This window comes from Alligator mississippiensis, chromosome 6 (assembly GCF_030867095.1).
Source record: "Alligator mississippiensis isolate rAllMis1 chromosome 6, rAllMis1, whole genome shotgun sequence".
NCBI lineage: Eukaryota > Metazoa > Chordata > Crocodylia > Alligatoridae > Alligator > Alligator mississippiensis.
In genome coordinates, this window is record NC_081829.1 from 68,586,795 (window position 1) to 68,607,487 (window position 20,693).

General features: G+C 36.3%; 1 protein-coding gene across 10 annotated transcripts in view; it reads left to right on the forward strand.

Moving 5' to 3' along the window:
- The window catches only part of PCGF5 (polycomb group ring finger 5), a 114,752-nt gene that overhangs the window by 79,944 nt on the left and 14,115 nt on the right, over positions 1 to 20,693 (forward strand). For 9 of the 10 annotated variants that reach the window (XR_009463075.1, XR_009463073.1, XR_009463076.1 and 6 more), the window contains 7 exons: positions 2,510 to 2,606; positions 9,971 to 10,026; positions 10,132 to 10,191; positions 12,627 to 12,775; positions 14,638 to 14,736; positions 15,466 to 15,555; positions 20,261 to 20,320. Coding sequence is in view for 6 of the 10 variants with exons in the window: in XM_059729961.1 (XP_059585944.1) it covers positions 2,510 to 2,606; positions 9,971 to 10,026; positions 10,132 to 10,191; positions 12,627 to 12,775; positions 14,638 to 14,736; positions 15,466 to 15,555; positions 20,261 to 20,320 (611 nt within the window). In the remaining 4 variants the exon portion in view is untranslated. The remainder of the gene's footprint in view (positions 1 to 2,509; positions 2,607 to 9,970; positions 10,027 to 10,131; positions 10,192 to 12,626; positions 12,776 to 14,637; positions 14,737 to 15,465; positions 15,556 to 20,260; positions 20,321 to 20,693) is intronic. The other variant, XM_059729965.1, reaches the window with a different exon arrangement.

Below are 20,693 nucleotides of genomic sequence, written 5' to 3' on the forward strand. Positions count from 1 at the left end.
TAGAAGTTTTGTCCATCCTTAGTTTCTGGTAAGACAGCTTTTAAAACATCTTTACTACCTTTGCCATACCCGTGTTCATATAGAAACAGGAGCTCCTCAGAGAGCAGCTTCTCCATTTGTGAAAAAAATGTTCTTGTTCATCATTTTCATCTGCCTTCAAAGTTGACAGACAAGGATCATCATTCACTTAACACCCTGCTTTTCACCAGAAATTCAGCTCGAATATTTTTCTTGGGTAGAAAGACCGAACAGACAGAAAATATCCTGTATATAGCCTTCAACTTAATTTTCATGTAGATGCTGCTAATGGTTGCACTGGATTCCATGGTATTATCATCACATTAAATGCCCTGTTCTTTCAGATGCACAGATCTCAATTCAGCGCATCCATTGGATCTTACAGACCTCAGAAATCTTCAGCCTCAGCATTCTCCTCAACATCACCAACAGTTTACTTTAAAAGAAAAGCAACATGCTCTAACCAATCTTCCTTCAGCAACTCTATCTCAGTCTTCTCCCAATAAAGTAACTGTCTTCATTGTTATCTTTGATGATTATAAAAGCTTTCCAGATCTTTTCAGAAAAATGGCTGAGAATTCACACTTCCCAGTAGGAAAAGTCAGTAAAAAATACAGATTATTATATATGCATCTTTTTTCATTACCACAGAGAATAGTAACACCTATCAGTGAAGTGTTGTTAGAACTTGCCAAGTTCTGTGGCACTACATTATCAGAAGATGCAAGCTTAGTAAACGGTATTGACTGCTGGTACCTCCTTGTTCTCTCACTTGTTCTTCAGTCACTGTCATAACTATACACCATTCATATAAAATGCCGCTAACAGAACTAAATTGCTAAATGTATCTGGAAAGAAAATATGCTCATCAGCTAGTATACAGATGTGGATCTCTAATTTCATAACATTCATATGTTCTATCAATACAGCAGGGGACCAGGGAGAAGCAACAGTGGCAATCAGGTTGGAGCACCAACCCGTTTTGGACCCTATCCAACTTGTTCCCACCTGCATCTCTAATGTTTCTGGCTGCTGAGCTAAAGCTATTAAGTTTAATGTACACAAGTTAAAGTGTACTGAATCCCTGTTAGTGTCCACACACAGGTTTAATACACGTTAATGTATGTGCATTAACTTCACAACTTTAGTTAATTTGCTTTAACTTTCCTGAATGTCCAGTTGGCCTGCTGTACTGGCTGCCCAAATTATTAAATGTTTGACTTCTTATTTTTGTGAAGATTTTAGGAGTTCCTCAGAAATCTCTATGTCCATAGTTTTTAGCAATTTTTTTTAGAAGTGGTCTTGGGTCTTTGGATGGTAAAACTTTTAAGTTATATCAGCAGAAGCTATACTGGAATTGCCAACACTACTTATGTCCATTTGTTAAACTATTTGCAATTGTTATTTCAGTATAGGTGAAAAATTACACATGTAAGAACCAACCTATCAGGTCTTAACAAGTTTTGTATCATTTTTAGTATTAATGACAGTAAAGTCTGTAGTTAATTGTGTTTAGAAGAAAACATGTTGCAATACTGTGCTTGGTTTAGTAACAGTTTATAGGATTAAATGACATTGTTGGGTTTTTAATGCAGTATCAATGAATCTGTTCTGGATATTAAGATTCATATATTGATATTCATCAGTCCTGACATCACTAATATTGAAGGCCTTTACATCTTAGAAGAAACATAACTTGCTTCTACATTTGGGACCCTTTTGTTATATATTTAATTTTATCTAATACTTTCTAAAAGAGCAAAGATACAGTATAACCTTATAAATCCGGCTTCTTTGGGACCTAGCACCTGCTGGAAATTTGAAAATTCCAGATTTTTTAAACCACATGCAGCCTCTGCTTTGCAACCACCTGCCGCTACCTTTCCCCTCCCCCTACCCCCGCCACCCTGGACACGGAGGGGGAAGCTTGTACCCAGCAGCTGCATCCACCACCCTGCACTGCCGCTCCACGTGCAGCCGCTGTTCCAGAACCAGCTACCGCTACTCCCCGATGTAGTGTATTTTTAAAAAGTGCCAGATTTTTGAGAATTCTAGAATTTTCAAAAACAGATTTAAAATCATGGTTAGCTCCTGCTGTACTGTAGTTTTCATTACACTCTGTCTTGGACCTTGATTAAGGACTAAGTGGTGTGATTATGCATTCTGTAATGTTGTGAGGATTATAAAAACAAGAATTAAAATTAGAACTAGAACTTGCCTAACCTGTTCTGATTGACTCAATACAATAATATAATCACAGAGCAGAGCTAGTCATGACTTTGGGGAACAGGACAGTACAAAAGAGTACGTTGTCTGTTACCTCTCTAGTTTTTGCTACATTATCTAGTTAACACTGGCCTGTTTGTTTTGTTTTGTTTTTGTCTGGTTGTTTTTTTATAGTAGGTCATTTGTGAACAATAATATTTTCTTGATCTAAAAGTGCTGCATTGTTCACATTTTGCCTAACACTGTTTATTTTTGCTTTGTACAGTTTGTAAGACTTGTATTGTTCAGCACTTTGAAGACAGTAATGATTGCCCCAGATGTGGCAATCAGGTGCACGAGACCAATCCATTAGAAATGTTAAGGTAAGACGGCATTAAACAAAGTTTGATTAAATATATGGAATGGTGCTTTTTTAAAATTCCTTAATACGGTTTTTATTCTGAGGAAATTTCATTTTATGAATCTATACAAATGCTAAAAAACACTTCTATGTGTAAGTTCTTGATATCCTTAATTTAAAAAAAATAAAATAAAAATGAACTGGATACCCAACTATGGCTAAAGTATAGCAGAACAGTACTATACAACCAGCGAAGTAGCTAAAAACCTAGCCCTAACCCTTCAATAAAGCTCTCCCTCTCATCCTTTGTATTTCTTTCCTGACTTCAGATGTTTGGGCAGAAAAGTGAAAATTGTTATCTTAACAGACCTCTATACAGATTAAGATAATTTAAAAGGAGAAAGACTTTTGATCATCCATGTTAGAAACAAGAAGTTTTATATTGTAACTAGGAAAAGAGTAGTGGTACAAACTTGATATATTCCCTGAAAAGCATTTCAGAAACTGCCATTTCTGTGTCTGCATTTTAAGTCTGTTATCTCTGTTTCTTACAGCCTTGGATCAGATTTCCAAAGAGTTTCCCTTTTCCAGTTAACTGGTTCAACGGGATTGCATATAGTATGTTTACCTATGCAGATGATTATTTGATTTAGGCTAGTAAATTAATTGGCATTAAACTTTATATGTCCCACTGGGCTACAACACCATTAAAGTTTGATTAATCAGCTATAGAATTTTGATTCATTCAAGGTCTTAGACCTCACCTAGTTGGAAATCCCCTTTTCGTACAAGGCACGCACAGTGCTCTTCATCCTAAAGGATTTCAGTGTTAATATTTTATGAAATAGGAATAACAAACCTGGCAAATTATGATGTCCCATAAATGGGATCTTCACAAGTTACAGGAAAAATGAGTTCCTCCATTCCTAATGAGGTGTTTCTTGATCTCTTTCTTATAAATGTGAGGTAGTTACTGCCTTTATTTAAAAAAGAAGATTATCTCAGAAGAATCTAGTGTCTCAAGAGAAATATTTATTTTAACAGAATTTTGTGAACTAACAAGGGATGAAAATAACTTGCAGTCAGAGGCATAAAACATTTCCATATCTATAATATCTATCTCAACTACTTCACTGAACAGTCTTCATTAGTCACTGGTTGTAGCTTTTGGAGACTGAGGAGGCTACTCCTGGAAAATGTTCACATTTATGTCTATAACTGATTTTCCACATTGTAAAGTATTTACTATTGGAAGAAGCCAAAAGATAAGTATAGAATCCTATAGGTTGTTTGAGATGCCAAACACCATAGTCCACTGTAATCCTTAATGGAGAGAATGTGGGATATGTTATTTGTTATTTGTTTGGGTAATGACACTGGTAATTGAATTTATATAATCTAAGCTAAGGCAAGCTGTAATAAGTGCCTGATCCATGCTGAACAAACCAGTTTGATATGAGTGTTCATCTTTGAGGAAGCATGGTGGACTATAATCTTTTTTCTCTATCCTTTGCCTTGCATATGAATAAAAAAGATTTTTTTTATATGCTGTTATTGTTTTCTACGGTGTTATTTTGTAAGTTATTCTACCGATAGAGCTAATGATCAACATTGAAAAAATGTCCTTTTGATGTCAGTATATGAACAAATGATCAGGCATTGGCCTTGTCTGAGTTGAGTGTATTTGTTAATTCCCTTGTGGTAACTACAGATCTCCAGGCTTTGTGGTAAGATGTTTGAGTGTGTAGAACAGTTTGTGGGAGAATAACATGCTTAAATTACTTACTAGATGGGCAAATGGGGAAGATGCAATTTAATTTCCTCTAACCAATTTTGTTAGAGAATGTCTTAAGAACCATCTTTCCAGTCTTGTGGGGGAATATACCTTTTGTAGAAGGCTTTCTTTATCTATCTGTCCATCTGTCTATAAAGAAAGAATGTTTATAGTTGTTTCACATTGTGATTGTCCACCCAGAAGATACTATATAGTATATACAGTTCACAATTAATTTGTCAGTTTCACTTCTGCAGAAGACACATTTTTTGATTTACATAGTGGTCTTCATTTGTAAAATCATTATGTATTCTAACCAGGGTGAGAAAAGCTTAGCCAGATGTGCAGAAAGAGACACTTTCTCTGGAAACCTTCCTGATATCTCTTTTATGGTAACTTGGTTTATTCTGCCAAAAGACTGCATAAAACCAATAATTTATTAGATTATTTATGTATTCTAAAATATTTTAAAAAATTAAACTAACAAGAAGAATGAGTCAATAGTGTTATCTCTTTTCTGATGTTAACAACATGGTTAACGTACATAATTTATTCTGACTTTTCTGAATGCCTATCATATCATATCCTAAAAATGCAATAATTTCATGCAATATGGCAGTAAGTACTGCATATGTATGTTTAACTTAAAGCAAATAGGTCTATAAGGTATGCACCATGAACAAAAAAAGTTTTGATGATACTGAGGGAAATGGCAGAGGAAATGTGAGAGCCCTTGGTAGCAATATATTCAAGACAGAGACATCATAGCAGCCTTCAAATATCTGACGGACTGTCACAAAGAAGAGAAAAATACCTTTTCACTCTTGCTGCAGTGGGATGCAGACCAATGGCTTGAAATTGCAACAAAGTAAATTTAGATTGAATATCAGGAAACACTTCACTGTTGGAACAGTAAGGCGGTGAGATAAGCTATCCAGAAGTTGTGGAATATCCATCACTGGAAGTGGTCAAGAAGAGGATGGACAAGCACTGATCAAGAATGATCTTAAGAATTGCTATGTCTGTGTTCTACTGTAGGTATTTTTCGTGCTTCTGGGCTTTGCTGGTTGCCACGTGGGGCTGGGAGGGATATTTTCCCCCTCCTGTTGCTATACAGGCTGTGGGGGAGTCACCTCCCTCAGAAGCATTGTGTGTGACTACTGTCGAACTTGGGATTTTGACTGAAGTGTGCCATTGCTCTTGTTGGGACTTAAGCCCAGAGGTTCCTGCCTGTAGGTTCTTGCCCCTCTGCTTGGGTCAGATTGATCACCATATTTGGGTTCAGGAAGGAATTTTACCCTGTGGTCAGATTGGTACAGACTGAGCATTTTTGCCTCCTGTATCGGGAGACATGGCCCTCTTCCTTGGAACTTATGAGCTTATTTTAACAACCCTCACAGCATCAGGACGTTGGCCACTGTTTTTCCCCTGCTTTGCTTGTGGTTGTGTCAGAGTTGACAGTGTAGTTCTACTAATAAGTTAGACCATGGATTTGTGTAGGATGGTTTGGATAGGGATGATCAGGCAGAGGTTTAGACTAGATGCCCTGTGAAGGTCCTTTCCAGCTATACTTTTCTATGAATTGATTTATATTGATTTCTGTTAATTGATTTTATATTGTTACAAATTTGATCTTACAAGATCTTTGAAATACAGATATTTCTGAGTTATTGGTGTCCTAAATATTAATTGTACAGGGATTTTAAGTCTTACAAAGTTGATTGAAATCCTGTGCCCTTCCATAATGTGGGAACTGTTCATAGATTACATAGACATTAGGGCTTGAAGGGACCTCGGAAGATCATCGAGTCCAGACCCTTGCCCCAGGGGCAGGAAGTCAGCAGGGATCCCAGGAGCCCAGTAAGATAAACATCCACATGTCTCTTGAAGATGTTCAAAGTAGGTGCTTGAGCCACCTCCAGCAGCACTCTGTTCCAAACCTTGGGGGCTCAGACAATAGATTTCATAGACATTAGGGCTGGAAAGGACTTCGGAAGATCATCGAGCCCAGCCCCCCCACCTGAGTGGCAGAAAGTCAGCTGGGGTCATAGGATCTCAGCAAGATAAGCATCCAATTTCCTCTTGGAGGTGTTCAATTTTTGTATTCTTAGAATTACTATGGGCCCTGTCCTGTATTCACAACCTAACCAAAGTTATGTGCCAGAAATCAGTAGGGTGCGCCATGAATACTGAATCACTTCCTTTTGCCAGCTTGTTCTGTGTATGCCAGTGAACACTAATGATACTTGAATTTGTCACATTACAGAATATTTCATAACAAAGAGTTGTTTGCTTGGGTAAAATAGAAATTTGAGGTATAAAAAAAAGCTGATATTTACCTTGTTTTATTTTATATTGTGTTCTATTTGAGAGAACTTTTGGACAAGGGTGGGGTGGAGAACTACAGTTAACTTTATATAGTCTTGTTTCAGCTTTTAGTGGAAGTGCCAAATGACAAAAAAGATGATTTGGAGTTATCTAAAATAATTTTCATTTTAGAATGTTTGGTACACTACAAATTTTCATTGCTTTTCAAAGCCTTCTTATGACAGTAATATTGTAAATGATACCTGAAAAATGACCTGAAAAAAACCTTTTCTGTAGGTTTCTGGGAGGGTGGGAGGGGGTTCATGTCGTTTGCTATTTGCAAAAGTCAGAATGTAACGTTACTTTTTCTAGAATTTTTTGCCTGTCAGTCTGATTAACGTTAATGCATTTACATAACAAATGTCAAGTGGCTCTGTTTGTTTTGTTTACTTACTTGAAAAGTAAAGATAATTATAGACAAGGAAGCTAACTCTTCATGCTAACATCATAAACTTAGGAAGTATGATGGTTTTCTTGCAGTTTAAGCAGCACTGACAATTTCTTTATCCCCAAGATAAACAGCACCAGGCAAGGAGTTCACATCTATAAGTAAGGGTGGAGTATTAAAATGGGGGAAGGGGGATTTTCTGGGCTTGTATACCATTCTGAAGAATTAGGAGCTCATTTGTTTTCAGATGGAGGTGCAAGTAAAATTCACTGTGGTGGTCAGTCTTTGGAAACCCCAAGTGAAGATACCCCTTCCCAACACAACTAAGCGTGGTACCTTAGGAGAAGCAGTGCTTACTAGTTGAACCAAGCCTTCAGACTTGAGACAATAAAAGGACCTTTGGTGTTACTTGGCCTGGGCTAACAGGCTTCTGAGGACAACGTTCAAAACAGGGTGTTTCAACTTGCTGGGACTTTTGTTTTCCCTCCAACTCTGTGAGTTTCTTTTACAACTTAGAGTGGCTTATGTGAGATTCTGGAGACTTACTATTTCTTTACTTCTCATTGAATCAGACCCAGAAGAAATCTACTGAGGCACTGAATATGAAAAATGCTGTGGCAAAGCTACCTTCATAACATAACATGATAATCCAGGACCATAGTACAAAAGATTGAATAGTGGTTTTGGACCAAGATGCTTTGATGACAGAATTTGATCTTTTTAATTAGAGATAGATTTTGTCATAAGAATTCCAGATTTTATATTAGTTACAAGAAGTATTCCCTATTGAAATGGGCTTTCTCCATTCACCAACAGTAAATCATTTCTATCTTCTTCCTGTCTAACTTTTCTTCCCTCATGAGCAAGAGGAAGTGAACCACTGTGCACTTTATGAGAGACTTGTAAGTAATTTTTTGCTGCAAATTTGCACACGCAATCTTAAACTGAAGTTGGGTCCCTCAGTTTTCTTTTTCTGCTGACTTTATAGTACCAAATTAGGTGTACTTTTAAAAAGAAAATAATCATAAGTTAAGGGTCTCAGATGATGCCGTCTTGTATGATATTTCAAACAGCTTATTTTGCTAGCCTGACATTTTGAGTTGGTAATGTCTAATATCTTGGTGTGGAACTGAACTGCCTTTAGGAGAACCAAGTTAGCAGCAATGCATGGGTTTATTACATCCAGTTGCATTGTGAGAGTGAGGTTTGGTATCTGAGCCAGCTGATTTAACGTTGGCCTGAGTGTCTCCACAGTATATGGTAAGCTGTAGTGAAGATATATCCTCAATGCCTGTGTGTATGAGTCCCTAACCTGAAATGCAGTACAATATATAGTTTTTCTCTGAGACTGCATCTGACCTGGAGATGCTAAAAACTGGGAATAGAATCTGATGACAATTTAAATCTGGTCAAAGGAGGTGCCAATCTTACAGATATCGCTAGATGATGTAAACTAAGCGTTGGGTGTAACTGTCACTGTTAAGTGATAAAGTAGCCTAACCTGCATTGATTTGACATCTGGTGGCTCCCTCAGCTGTGTGAAGTTTACCTTACTGTAGCTAAGGGGAAGCTGAGTGATGGTTCCAGGCCACCATTCTGTTTGATCCAGGACTAGCCAAGTTCCAAATGAGTGTATATAGCAAAGCAACCAGAAAAGAAACCAAGGATTTAGCCTAGTGAATATCCAGATACAGGCTGTAAATGCCATATCAGTGCAAGCTATGCCACACTGTCATTTACATCTATCCGCACCTCACTTTATATTACCATTTAGTTGGTCCCGTGGATTTAGTCTTCTAATCAAAATAGAGTAATGTATTATGGAACTGTTACATTATTTTTAAAATAGCCTACGATTTCCAGTCCCATAGTACAAATATATTTTAAAATGTTCAGATTATCTATTTGTCATATCAGTGTAGGTGGGATTATTCTAGATAAATGGCTTTTGTTGCTATATGAAAATACTGTCATAGATACTAAATTTCTAGCTGTACTGCTGGAAATGATAGCAAAAACATTTTCTCTTTTTTCATAGATATTTGAGCAAACAACTTCACTACAAGGTTCAGTTATTGTAGTCTGTTTACACATGCAAAAATGAAAATATATTTGAGGGAGCTTTATCTCTAAGCAGCCTTCCTTTTATTATGTGCCATAACCATAACTTAATTAAACATAACATTTGTCTGTGTGTCTATGTAAATTAATCCTCTGAACATTTTCATTAGGGTTAGTTTTTTCCTTTTGAGCTAGAGTACTATTGGTGTATTTTATGGTACCTAGCTACTGTGGTCATGGGAATTTTAAGAATGCTTATTATAATACTTTATGCCATTGCTTTTTTTTTTTTAGTCCATGAGGTAAAAGTTAATGGGAAATTTACAGGGAAATAGTATGGTCAGTGGTTGTTTAAAGTTTGCTTATATAGTGCACAGGTCAGCATCTTCAAATTGGTTTGTTTGACTGCATTTTATAATTTTTCTAATTTTTGTTTCAAATATTAAGTAAACTGCTTTACACAATGATTTGCTTGTGGCAAAAATTTGAATACTATAATTAATATTTTATACAGATTGATTTTTCACTTTTCTTTCCTCCTTTTCTTCCTCTGTGTTTTAATGCTGATATCTGCTGTTACTGTATCCAAGTCTAAAACAAATATGTTCCAGGAATGGCTGAAGGGAGATAAATGTGAATACTTTTCCACTCTTCCTTTCCTTGCTAAAATCTGTAGGATTGTGAATGATGTATTACTTACCAGAGTATTGTCATATAATTACTTTTAATGTTCAGCTATCTTTTTTGGTTGTATTTGTTCTTTTCTTTATTTGAAATATTTTTTTTCCTATGAAAGGCTAGATAACACATTAGAAGAAATTATATTCAAACTGGTGCCTGGACTTCGAGAACGTAAGTTTCTAATTCAGTATTATACCTTTTTGTATTAGAAAGTAATTTCTAGTGATATTTCTATATTGCTGAAAAATCACACTGCTTTTGTTTGATGCTTACTAGAGGAACTACAGCGTGAGATCGAATTTTGGAGGAAAAACAAACCTCAAGAAAATGGACAAGGTGATTTCTGCCCTTCCTTCTCCCTCCTGCCCCCCACCAATACATTTTGTATTGTATCTGTTAGGTCAGGGTGTCCAACTATAAACAACTGGGGACCAAATGCCCCGCAAGCTGCATCAGCAAGACAGCACACCCTTAAACCAATCCCAGCATGAGCCATAGGACCCCTGGGCTGCACCACCCTCTGGGGTACCACACGGGTTCCCCTTGCCCACTGCACTCTATACAGAGGTAGGGACAGGGGCAAAGGCAGGCAGTAAAAGCTGGAGGACAGAGGTGGAGCCTGGAGACTAGCTGTTGTTGCAGCCAGAGCATTGGGGGAAAGCAGCAGCCAGGCAAAAGCTAGGGAACCACAGCTTGACCCTTCATGAGCTATCAGTTGGCCAAACTTGTGTTAGATAATGGCTTTCCTGACTGACCCCAATCCTGTGCTTATTTCTACATTGGCATAGTTGCATTGAATTTAGTGGCTATATAGAGGTACATAAAATTAACCTTTTGCAGAATGAGAGCTGTGGTTCAACGTTGAACAGCAATAACGATTTTAGTATTATTTTCAACTGAATTGCCAAGTACCTTCACACTTAACATTCATACCATTTTCCACTCTGAATTTTTAATATCTTTCACGCTACTTGATATTTTCTACTTTGATCCTAGTTATAATCCACCATGCAGTGACACAGAACTACTTGAGTCTTTATGTTCAGATTATTTTCTGTTATCAAATTTGACCAGCTGTTTAGTAGGAGGTTGTCAAGAATTAGTTATGACATATAGCAAAACTGTTTTTCCACAAGTGTTAAACAACTGTTTTATATAGATTCCAGAATGACTGTCTTTCAGTAGTAGAGCTGTGAACTTTGAAAGTTCTTTATTGAGCTGATAAGTAATACAGATCATCCAAGGGGTTTTTGTGTTCTTTAATTCAGCTTCATCATTTAGATACCACAGCATATTTAACTCATGTAAACCATTTTTTAAAAAAAACCTTTATCAAGCCAAAGTAACAATTGTTTATTTTAAAGAAGCCTTATCAAGTATTCATTTTATAGTATTTGTTTTCTTCCCCATTGTTTGTAATATGTTCTTTCCAGTTTGAAATTAACATTTTAATTCTCACTAGTTTTTGTTATTTGCATTTGGCAAACATTACAAGTGGCAAGTTTTGTTTTTTTCCCCCTGCTAATAGTTTTAATGCTGGCCTGAAGGACAATATGAACAAAATTATACTAGTTCGCTATAGAGTAACATATGTAATTGGAGTTTTAGTTAGCTAGTTTTAGTTAGCTTGAAGTTTTAGTTAGCTAGTTTTATTAAAGTAGAACAGAATTGTGTAAGTTGTTTGTGGAAGAAAACCGTACCAGATGAGTCAAAAAGTAATCCACTTCAGTTATTTGGCCATCTCATACACCAGTTATTGCATTACTATAAGTCAGAACTGTTCTTTTGGCTACTTTTTTATTTAATAGCTATTCATTTTTTGGTAACTGCTCTGCACCTTAGCTACCTAAATATCTTCTTTTCATGTGTTGTGCCTGTAGTGATCAGCTTTTGCTAGTATCCACAGAATTACAGCAGAGGGAGTCAGCAATTAGTACTTAGGTATATGTGTTAGAATTCTTGTATGCTGTCCTCCAGATCTATCAAAAGGTAAACCAGTTAAAAACACTCAGTTTCCCTCTCCTGTATGATTTTTATTATATCCAGTATAGTAACCCTCCAAAAATAGCACTGGGGCTCTAATATACTTGACATTTTATACCTACATGGTAGGAGATGGCCCCTGTTCTGAAGAGTTTTCATTATAAATTAAGATGCAACATAGAATATAATAAATTAATGAAAGGAAGGGGTGACAGAAGGCAAAGGTAACAATGATAAGAGCACATAGTTATACATGGTATGTCTCAACTGCAAGAAGCAGAAGATTTAAAATAGGTTACCAGTTGTATTAGCTGTCCTTCTCTAAGATGAAAGCCACTTACAATATTTACCTAGTTGAGGTCCACCAATGACAGAAGGTTAGCATCAACATTGTATAATTTTTCTCGTGGTAATTTCGTCAAGCATCCACAAGGCCGTTATTAAAGTGTATTGATGGTTTTAAAAGAAAAAAACCTGCAACGAGAGAACTTTTTTTGGCAGTGAAGACAAACCTAAGTCAGCTTTGCAGTCACATAGTCCTGATGCATTCAGAGGTTTGTTTGGGGGTTTTTTAATTATTGGAAAGAAATGAATAAAATGTCATCCATAATGACTACTAGCCCCCAACCTAACCATTCCCTATAAAATGAATATCCTTCATATGCATAATAAATTATGATTTCAGTAGTAAGCCTCAAGTTTCCGGGGGGGTATGGATTCAGTCCCAGATACTGCATTTGACTGTTAATTATATTATACATAAGTAATCTGATTTTTATGTGTTACAGATGAAAATCCAAAATCTGATAAGCCCAAAGTAGATGAAGAGGGTGATGAAAATCAGGAAGATAAAGACTATCATAGGAGTGACCCACAGATTGCTATTTGCCTGGATTGTTTACGTAATAATGGACAGTCAGGGGATAACGTAGTGAAAGTGAGTTGCAAAGAATTTGTGCTGTTTATTGTTTTTGGCCATGTCTTATCATTAGGGGCCCGAGGGGTCTCATAGCAATCTAAGGTAAATGTCTACAGGGGAGAGTTTTGCAGAATTGATAACCTGCATCCATCTGCACTTCCCAAGCTACTGAATCCTTTTGAGAGTTGAGGCATTTCAAAGTTTCTTGGAATATTTCCAATTGCTTGCCCATAAACTTACTCACTTATGGCTTAATCGTCTGTGTAAGCCTTTATAGTAGTGTGTTTCAAACTCATTGAGAATTGCAATAATAAACCAATGTAAAAAGCATATTTTAATATACCCCATTCTCTTATGATTTTTCCTCAGCAGAAACTGGCTTAAATATTTTCCTAATACTCTTACAAAAAAGCATTTTGTAATTTTAACCCACAAACTGAAAGTACACTGGTATGCAGCAGTTATCCATAAGCCAGCTAGCTTGGGTACTGAAGGCAGTCTAACTATGGCAGTGCCTTCTGGGTGCTTAGAACAGACCTGACCTGGTTCTGACACTAGTTTTCTGTAACCTGGGGTAAGTGAATTTTTCTATTTGTAGAAAAATAGAAAGGGGAGACTAAGGCTAAGAGTATCCAGCCTAGGGGTAAGTTCTTTAGGATTTTACTGTCAAATCACCACATTTTCTCACCTGAAAATGTTCTTAAGTATAATATGCACCTTGTTTTTGAAAGGCAGAATGAATACAAAAAAGATTTTTCCAGAGATATGGCTTCATAATCTTCAGCTGACTCGCCCTACCTTTCCTGTTTAAGTAAAGCAGAAACCCTAGCTGCACCTAAAGCCTGGTCTCCATGGGTAGATCTATGCTTTGAGAAAGAGCTAAGGTCTCCAATACAGTGAAATAGGAAGAGAGAGACCAGGAGCAGCTAGCAGATAAACTTCCTTTGGGCAATTTTTCTAACTTGATTAGGGGAACATCAAGAACATTAAGAAAGAGAGATGATCTAGTTAATATCTGTGGAGTGAAGAACAATGAACCATTAAGTCAACTGTCCTCAGCTGCCTGAATTCTAATGCAACAGCTGCTACATTGTAATCAGGAATCAAAGCAGGGTGTTTCTGTCGTGGGCAGAAAATCGGCTACCCCAGGTAATACACCCCAATTCTGGGATGCTGATTTTGCGCATGTTGTATGTGAGAGAATTTGGCATGTGACTATACAACATAGTGCTTTGTACTGTATGCATATGGCCCTTTATTTCTAAAATTGCTTTTATAGAGGGCCTTTGGTTAGTTTTGGCACATGAGGTATTTGAGGCTTTACCATAGGGGGCTGATTTTGGATGGAAAGGGGTTTTCTGTATCTGAGAAAATATGATATCAAAATACAGGTAAAAAAAAAAGACTATAAAATAATTGGGTAAGAGCAAAACAGTTCCCTATGCACATACTACAGAATCTTTTCTTTGGTAGGTCAGTATATACTTGCCCATAACACTTCTTGTTTGAAACTGTCATGTAGCAGAAAAGCTTTTGTTTTAAACTAGCAGAGCAAGGTATGTGTGTCTCACTCTGCACTGTGTATCCAAAAAATTAATCTCTCCAGCCCAGATAGATCTGTACTTTTTGCTGCTTTGCTCTGGCTTGAAAAGCATTATTTTTAGGGATTTCCCTCAAAGAAAGTTAGCCAGAATGTATCTTAGTTCTTGTACTGGTTTATAAGTTAAATCAACACACTAAAATTGGACACCAGTAAAGCAGCTCATACTCATACTAATAGATGCTTTTGTACCAAAAGTTGCTTATATGCTATCTAACCAAAGATGAAGGTGAATAGCTTCAAAATATCCAACATCCCTTTTCTAATTTTATTCTTTCAGGGTTTAATGAAGAAATTCATCCGTTGTTCTACACGAGTGACTGTGGGAACTATCAAAAAGTTTCTCAGTTTAAAATTAAAACTTCCAAGTTCTTATGAGGTAAGTTTAAGAGAACCAAGCTTGATTTTTGTTTTAATCCCCCGGAAGGTATTAGTTCACTATTAAAATTAAATCTGCCTTAAATTTAAATTTCAGCTAAATTAGGATTTTTTTTATCACAGGCATTAGGTACAAGATAACTTTGAGCACCTATTCAAGGTGTTCCAAATCTTGCTGCTTAGCCATACTCATTGAAGGATGCTTAGCCAAGGTGCTGTATGGTTTTTATAATTTTTGTTGCTCAACTTTAGAGTGATAGACATATAATTAGGTATATTTTCACGTTATTTTGACATACAGGTATATGCTTTTTTGTTCATCTTTATACATGTTTAATAACAAAATTCACTTGTCAAGTATTACAACAGTAGCTTCTAGGAAGAAAGGGATATTGACTAACGTGTACCAATTCTGTAGTTGCCTGGGTGATCCTTTATTTTCCTTGTGTAATATAAAAAGCAGCCCAGACTACAGACTAATTCATCTATCTTAGGTATTTATGTGACCCTCCTGCCCATTACATGCTCCATGAACAAGTCATGATTCCTTCGATGTTTTTCATCTCACCATTTCTGGGGTCACCAGTCAGTGTATGGTACATACATTCATCAGAAACTCTTAATGTATTTTTATGAACCTAATTGGTTCAGAGATTTTCACTTACAATTTCACTTGAACGTTAACATTCTTTACCTATTGGATTGAGTGCTTTATTTTATTATTTTTAAGCTGGATGTACTATGCAATGGAGAAATCATGGGGAAGGATCATACTATGGAATTCATCTATATGACAAGATGGAGACTCAGAGGAGAAAATGTAAATACATTTTTAATTTTGCATCATTAATTATTATTTATGTATAGCTGTATATAGATGGATGGACATACAGGGTATTTATGTGTCTTCTTGGCTTGGTCCAAAAGTTATCTAAAGACCCTTGCAAAATTTTTATTTAAAAATTAATCTCAGATACTCTCTAGATAACTCCTCTTAGGCTTTTTAATATAATTAATGAAACTCTAAACTAGGGATGCTGCCCAGGTTGGATAAAAATCAACAATTTTTTAAAAATAAAATATATATATTTTTTAATCGTATTTTGATTTTTTTGTGAAGATGCTTTTAAAAAAAAACACCCTATATAAACATAATTTTAATTGAAGATATGTTAAAACTCAAATATATCATCATGGAATAGGGATTATGACTTCTAATTAAGTACTATTTGAGACAATATATTCATATAACCTTTTTAGAAAAGTATTATAAATAGGTCACAAGAGGAGTATATTAGGGGCCCAATCTTATGGGGTTCCCAGAGGCTCCTCTATAGATTAGTAAAAATTACAGCAAACCACTCTTACCAATGGGACTCAATTCTCAGTGTAGAAGATCCCATTAAGCATCTCTGTGTATATGGAGATGAGAGGTAACAGACCGTACCTGTTAGCCCTATTGTTTCTCTGCAAGTTTGTTTACAGAGTCAAGCCCTTACCTCTCTCTCAAAGTGCAAAGTTTCAAGAAGTTAACTAAAATAGAGGATATCAAACAACAAGAATGCACTTTTTTTTACAAAAAGATTAAATCGAGGCTTCCTGCCCAGTGATTTAAATCCTGATTTTAAATCAATTTGATTTAAATCAGAATCATCCAATTACTGCCCAGCTGGAGAAATAGAACTTAGAAGGAATACAAAGTTTGAATAAGTTCAATTCTGATCTAAAAATAGAAGTATTCATTTTATTCTTGGAATTTTTTTCTTTCAGTTTAAAATACTAGGATCTCAACTAATGATAATGTAGGAATTTGTGCCTAATGGTTTTGCATTCAAAATCTATGTATCTTACTTATCTGTTTGCATTAATATTTGGGGGCATTTAGCTGAGGCAGATCATTTTATATTGTTTTCACCATTACTTGTTTTAATTCTATATTAAGAATCTCATAGAACGAATATATAAAAAATTGTCTCTAGCTAAGACGGCTCAGATATTTTTTCCCCTGAATATATACATTTAGAATAGCTGACAGACTACAATGTTCAGTTTGAGTTGACAACCCTTAGGCTATCTGTTACCATTAACTCCACCCATCCTTAACTGTCTATTTTTTTCTTGTATATATTCATTTGTTTATGAATGCCGTATACCTATATGGTTTTGTATGTGCAAAGTAGTTGCCTTTGGGTATAAAAATGGAGACTTCATATGGGTGCAGCAAAGGTTAAATACTAGTCATAGGGCACATCAGCACATGCATTTAAGGCTCATTAAGCAAATTTTTTAATTTTTTTTTGCAAGTGTCTACACGTGCAAGGACTTGGCACTAAAGTTAGTGCCAAGTCCCTGAAGCCCTGCCATGTGCCCCTAGTAGCTGGGCAGACCTGGCACTAACTTTAGTGCCAGGTTGGGTCTACACATGCATTAATGAGCTTTAACTAATCAGCCTTATTTCGCCATTGTAATGCATATTAAGGGCACACATGAATAGACCCATGCCTGTAATACACATTAAATGACGCTAATGCACATTAACACATCTCAATGTAGACACACCCATAGTTTAACATGGAAATCTGTAGTAAATTCTCGGGCCTCTGCATTGTTTGTTTGGTTTTCAAGTAATCGAAGGTAAAAAGCATCCTGGCATGGGAAGAGAAGACAGCGCATAAGCACAGTGCTGATAGTACAATTTTCAAATTCTTATTTTTAGGTAAAACTGAAAGAGGGCTTTCAAAAGTGTCTATTTGTTTTTTATGCAAATATAGAATATAGACGGGGACTAAAGGTTAAAAATGTTTGCATAGTATACAGTATTGCACCACCAGTGGGAAAAGTAGTATTTTACCATATTGCCTTTTGAATCCAGTTGATACATGCTTGGCTAGCCTTCTGAGTTTGTATTAGTATTGGCTGTGCTCTTAGGAAACATTGAGGAAAAATGAGGCAACATCAGTAACATTGGAATGCATTCATTGTGTTTGATAGTCCTGCCCCTGTCTACACATTGACACTTGATAGTTGCATTGCTTTGGAAGTGAATACCATTCTCATCAAATCATCATATTTGCACTCACTTAAAGAAACCCAAAGAAAAAATCTTTTTAAATGCATTTAGATATCTGTATATGTATGCTTTCTATACATCTTAGTTAGCTTGTAAGGTGCATCTCTACCCTGGCTTCTGTCTGACATCAGACTAACACAGCTAACTACTTCTCTATGCTCATGGATGGCACCAAACTCCAACCGAATGAAATGGACTACAATCAAATTACCCCTCTCTCGTTGAAAAATGTCAGTGAAATTCTGAAGGATACTGATGGGCATGCAGACTATCTGTCCAATACATTTATTTGTTGTTTTAAATCAGTGATTCTCAACCAGGGTGCAAGATTTTTTCAGGTGTGACACAGTGTGCTGCACAACATTGAGTGCAAGCACCTACACATGATTTACAAGAGAAGCTGAACAGATTTCAAATATGAATTCATAGTGTCAAAAGCATTTTGACTTTTTCTGGTCTTTCTGAATTCTTTGTAATAAGAATTGCTCTATCATTTTTCTGTAGTCAAGAAACAAGTGAAAGCTAGGAGCTGTCATTTTCAACGAGTGCTTTGAGTATAAAAAGGTTGAGAATCGCTATATTAGATACTGTATTTTTCCAGTTATAAATTGACCTTTTCCCCTCAACAAACCTCCCATAAAAATCACAGTTAAACAATATGGTATGTTGGTATGGAGCCATTACCATACAAGAGCAGATCACTGCATTGGTACTCTTTTTGGGGGCAGCAGAACAGATAACCTCACTGGCCTTTAAGAGTGCTGTACAGGGTCATCTGCTCTATTATTATGGCAACTGGCTGACAGGCAGCATTCCCTCTAAGCTGTGTGACCGCACAGGCACACCTGGCTGCGCAGCTTGAGCGCACCTGCACAGCCACGCATCACACAGCTTAGAGGCAATGCTGCTGACGGACACAACTCATATAGGAAAGGACCACCTTGTCTGGCTTACCCAGATCACCATTGTTTTGCAGTTCCTAAAGGTCTCCCTAGTTTGCTCCACTGGAGTGGAGATCAGGTAGAGCAGGAACTCGTAAGCCCTAAGGGCCCTGTGGCAACTTGAGGCTTCCAGACCTTCAGTTCCAGTGCAGGGAGCAGAGAGCTGAAAAGTGTGTCCCCAGCTCTGGGAAAGATCACCGCTAGAGCCATAGAACCAGGAAACAAGTCACAGTGACCTGGAAGGAAACCATGTACAGTTGGATATGTTTAAGATGCATGAGTTCTTTTTACAGTGCACTGTTGCATTTATTTGGAAAAGACTAGTGATTGTGAAAATGTTTAGTTCAGTCTAGAAATTATCTAAGCTTAAATTTTAAAATAGTTACAAGACAGCTAAAAAATAATGTTTTGTTCTTCCAGGTTCAAGTTAGCCAAATTTACTTAGCTTACACTTTTAGGAAAGGTCAAATCTGAGCTGACACCTGCACACAGCTGTTTTATAACTATAACCACCCACTTTCTCCTTTCCTTTGAAACATAAGGAAAATTTAGATTTTTCACTCCTAAAACCAGAGCTGGTTTGATTCAAGCTTTCACCTCTGCATCTCATATGAAGTTTGAATCCAGAATTGCAAGTTGAATCTGGCCTTTTCCTAAGGAACCATCTTCATTTAAACCTGGAAACAGATTCCATTTAACTAAAAAATATTTGTCTTGTTACATATAAACATGTAATTTTAGGCTGAAGACTGAGCAAGCCTTACACAACATTATCTTTAGAACAGATGTTTTGGTTTTTTGTTTAAATAATTTTGCTTTTAGCCTTTTTGGTTCTTTCCCTGGTTATTTCATCTCCTGTTTTGATTATTTTTTTTAAGGCTTATAGCAGTTCAAGGATGTAATAGTGGTCAACATATATTTGGTGAAGAAGCTATTTATTTTCCAACTTATGAACTTGAAAATGTAGGGTCAACTTTATTCACAAAGTTTTCTTATAATCAGAACAGTAAATAATTATAAATTACTCTTCACTAATCAAAGACTACAAAGTAACACCAGTAGAAATTATACAGTTTATAGTACTGTCTCCATTACTGCAGTTTCAGTGTCTTAGGGTGCTGTTTCTGTCTGGATGAAATGTTTCAGAAATGTTTGTGGTTGCTTTGCCCTGCCCCTGGTCAAATCTGATTTTTATGCCCAACTGTATTACAGTATCTGTAGTGGTTGTTAGCTAATGACGCATTCCTTTGGATAAAGATCATGTAAATGCATCATCTCTGTCTTTGATACTGTTCAGTCTGAGTCTTTGATTGAACACTTGAGAGCCTTATAAGAGATAAATGTAATCTAAGAAAAAGCAGCCATTTATTCCAGTAGAAAATGCTTTCCTGCTTTAAAAAGAATACATTAATTTTAAATCTCTTACTTGAAACAAAAACATTTAAGTGATTGATAAATGTATGTGTCCAGTTGTGGATGCCTCTTATCTGATCAGAAAATCATCTCCTTCGCAGTTTCGGTGTCAGAACTGCTCATCTTCGCAAGTCTGCTCACAGGATGGCACTTTTTATCAGGTAAGAGGCACTCACGACTGAACATATTACAGTCACTAAGGTTTGGTCAACATCTCTGCTTTTACGCATATTGTCGTAGAGGCAGTTTTTTTGGTTTTTTTAACTTCACATTATGAAGTTCCCCTGAGCTAAACTTGGACACACAAAGGTCTAAGTATTCTGCTTATTCACTTATGGCAACTTTATTGAATGAATAAAATCTGCTTGGGAATTACCAGGTTTATAATTTTTTTAAATAGGCTATTTATCATCATGCAAAGCTGATCAGCAGAGAAGTAGAATTCTCCCACTCTCCCCTTATCCCTTTCCTATAAACTTCTTAGTTAGGGGCATAATGGGTGCATCTACATGAGACTCTAAATGCGCATTAGAC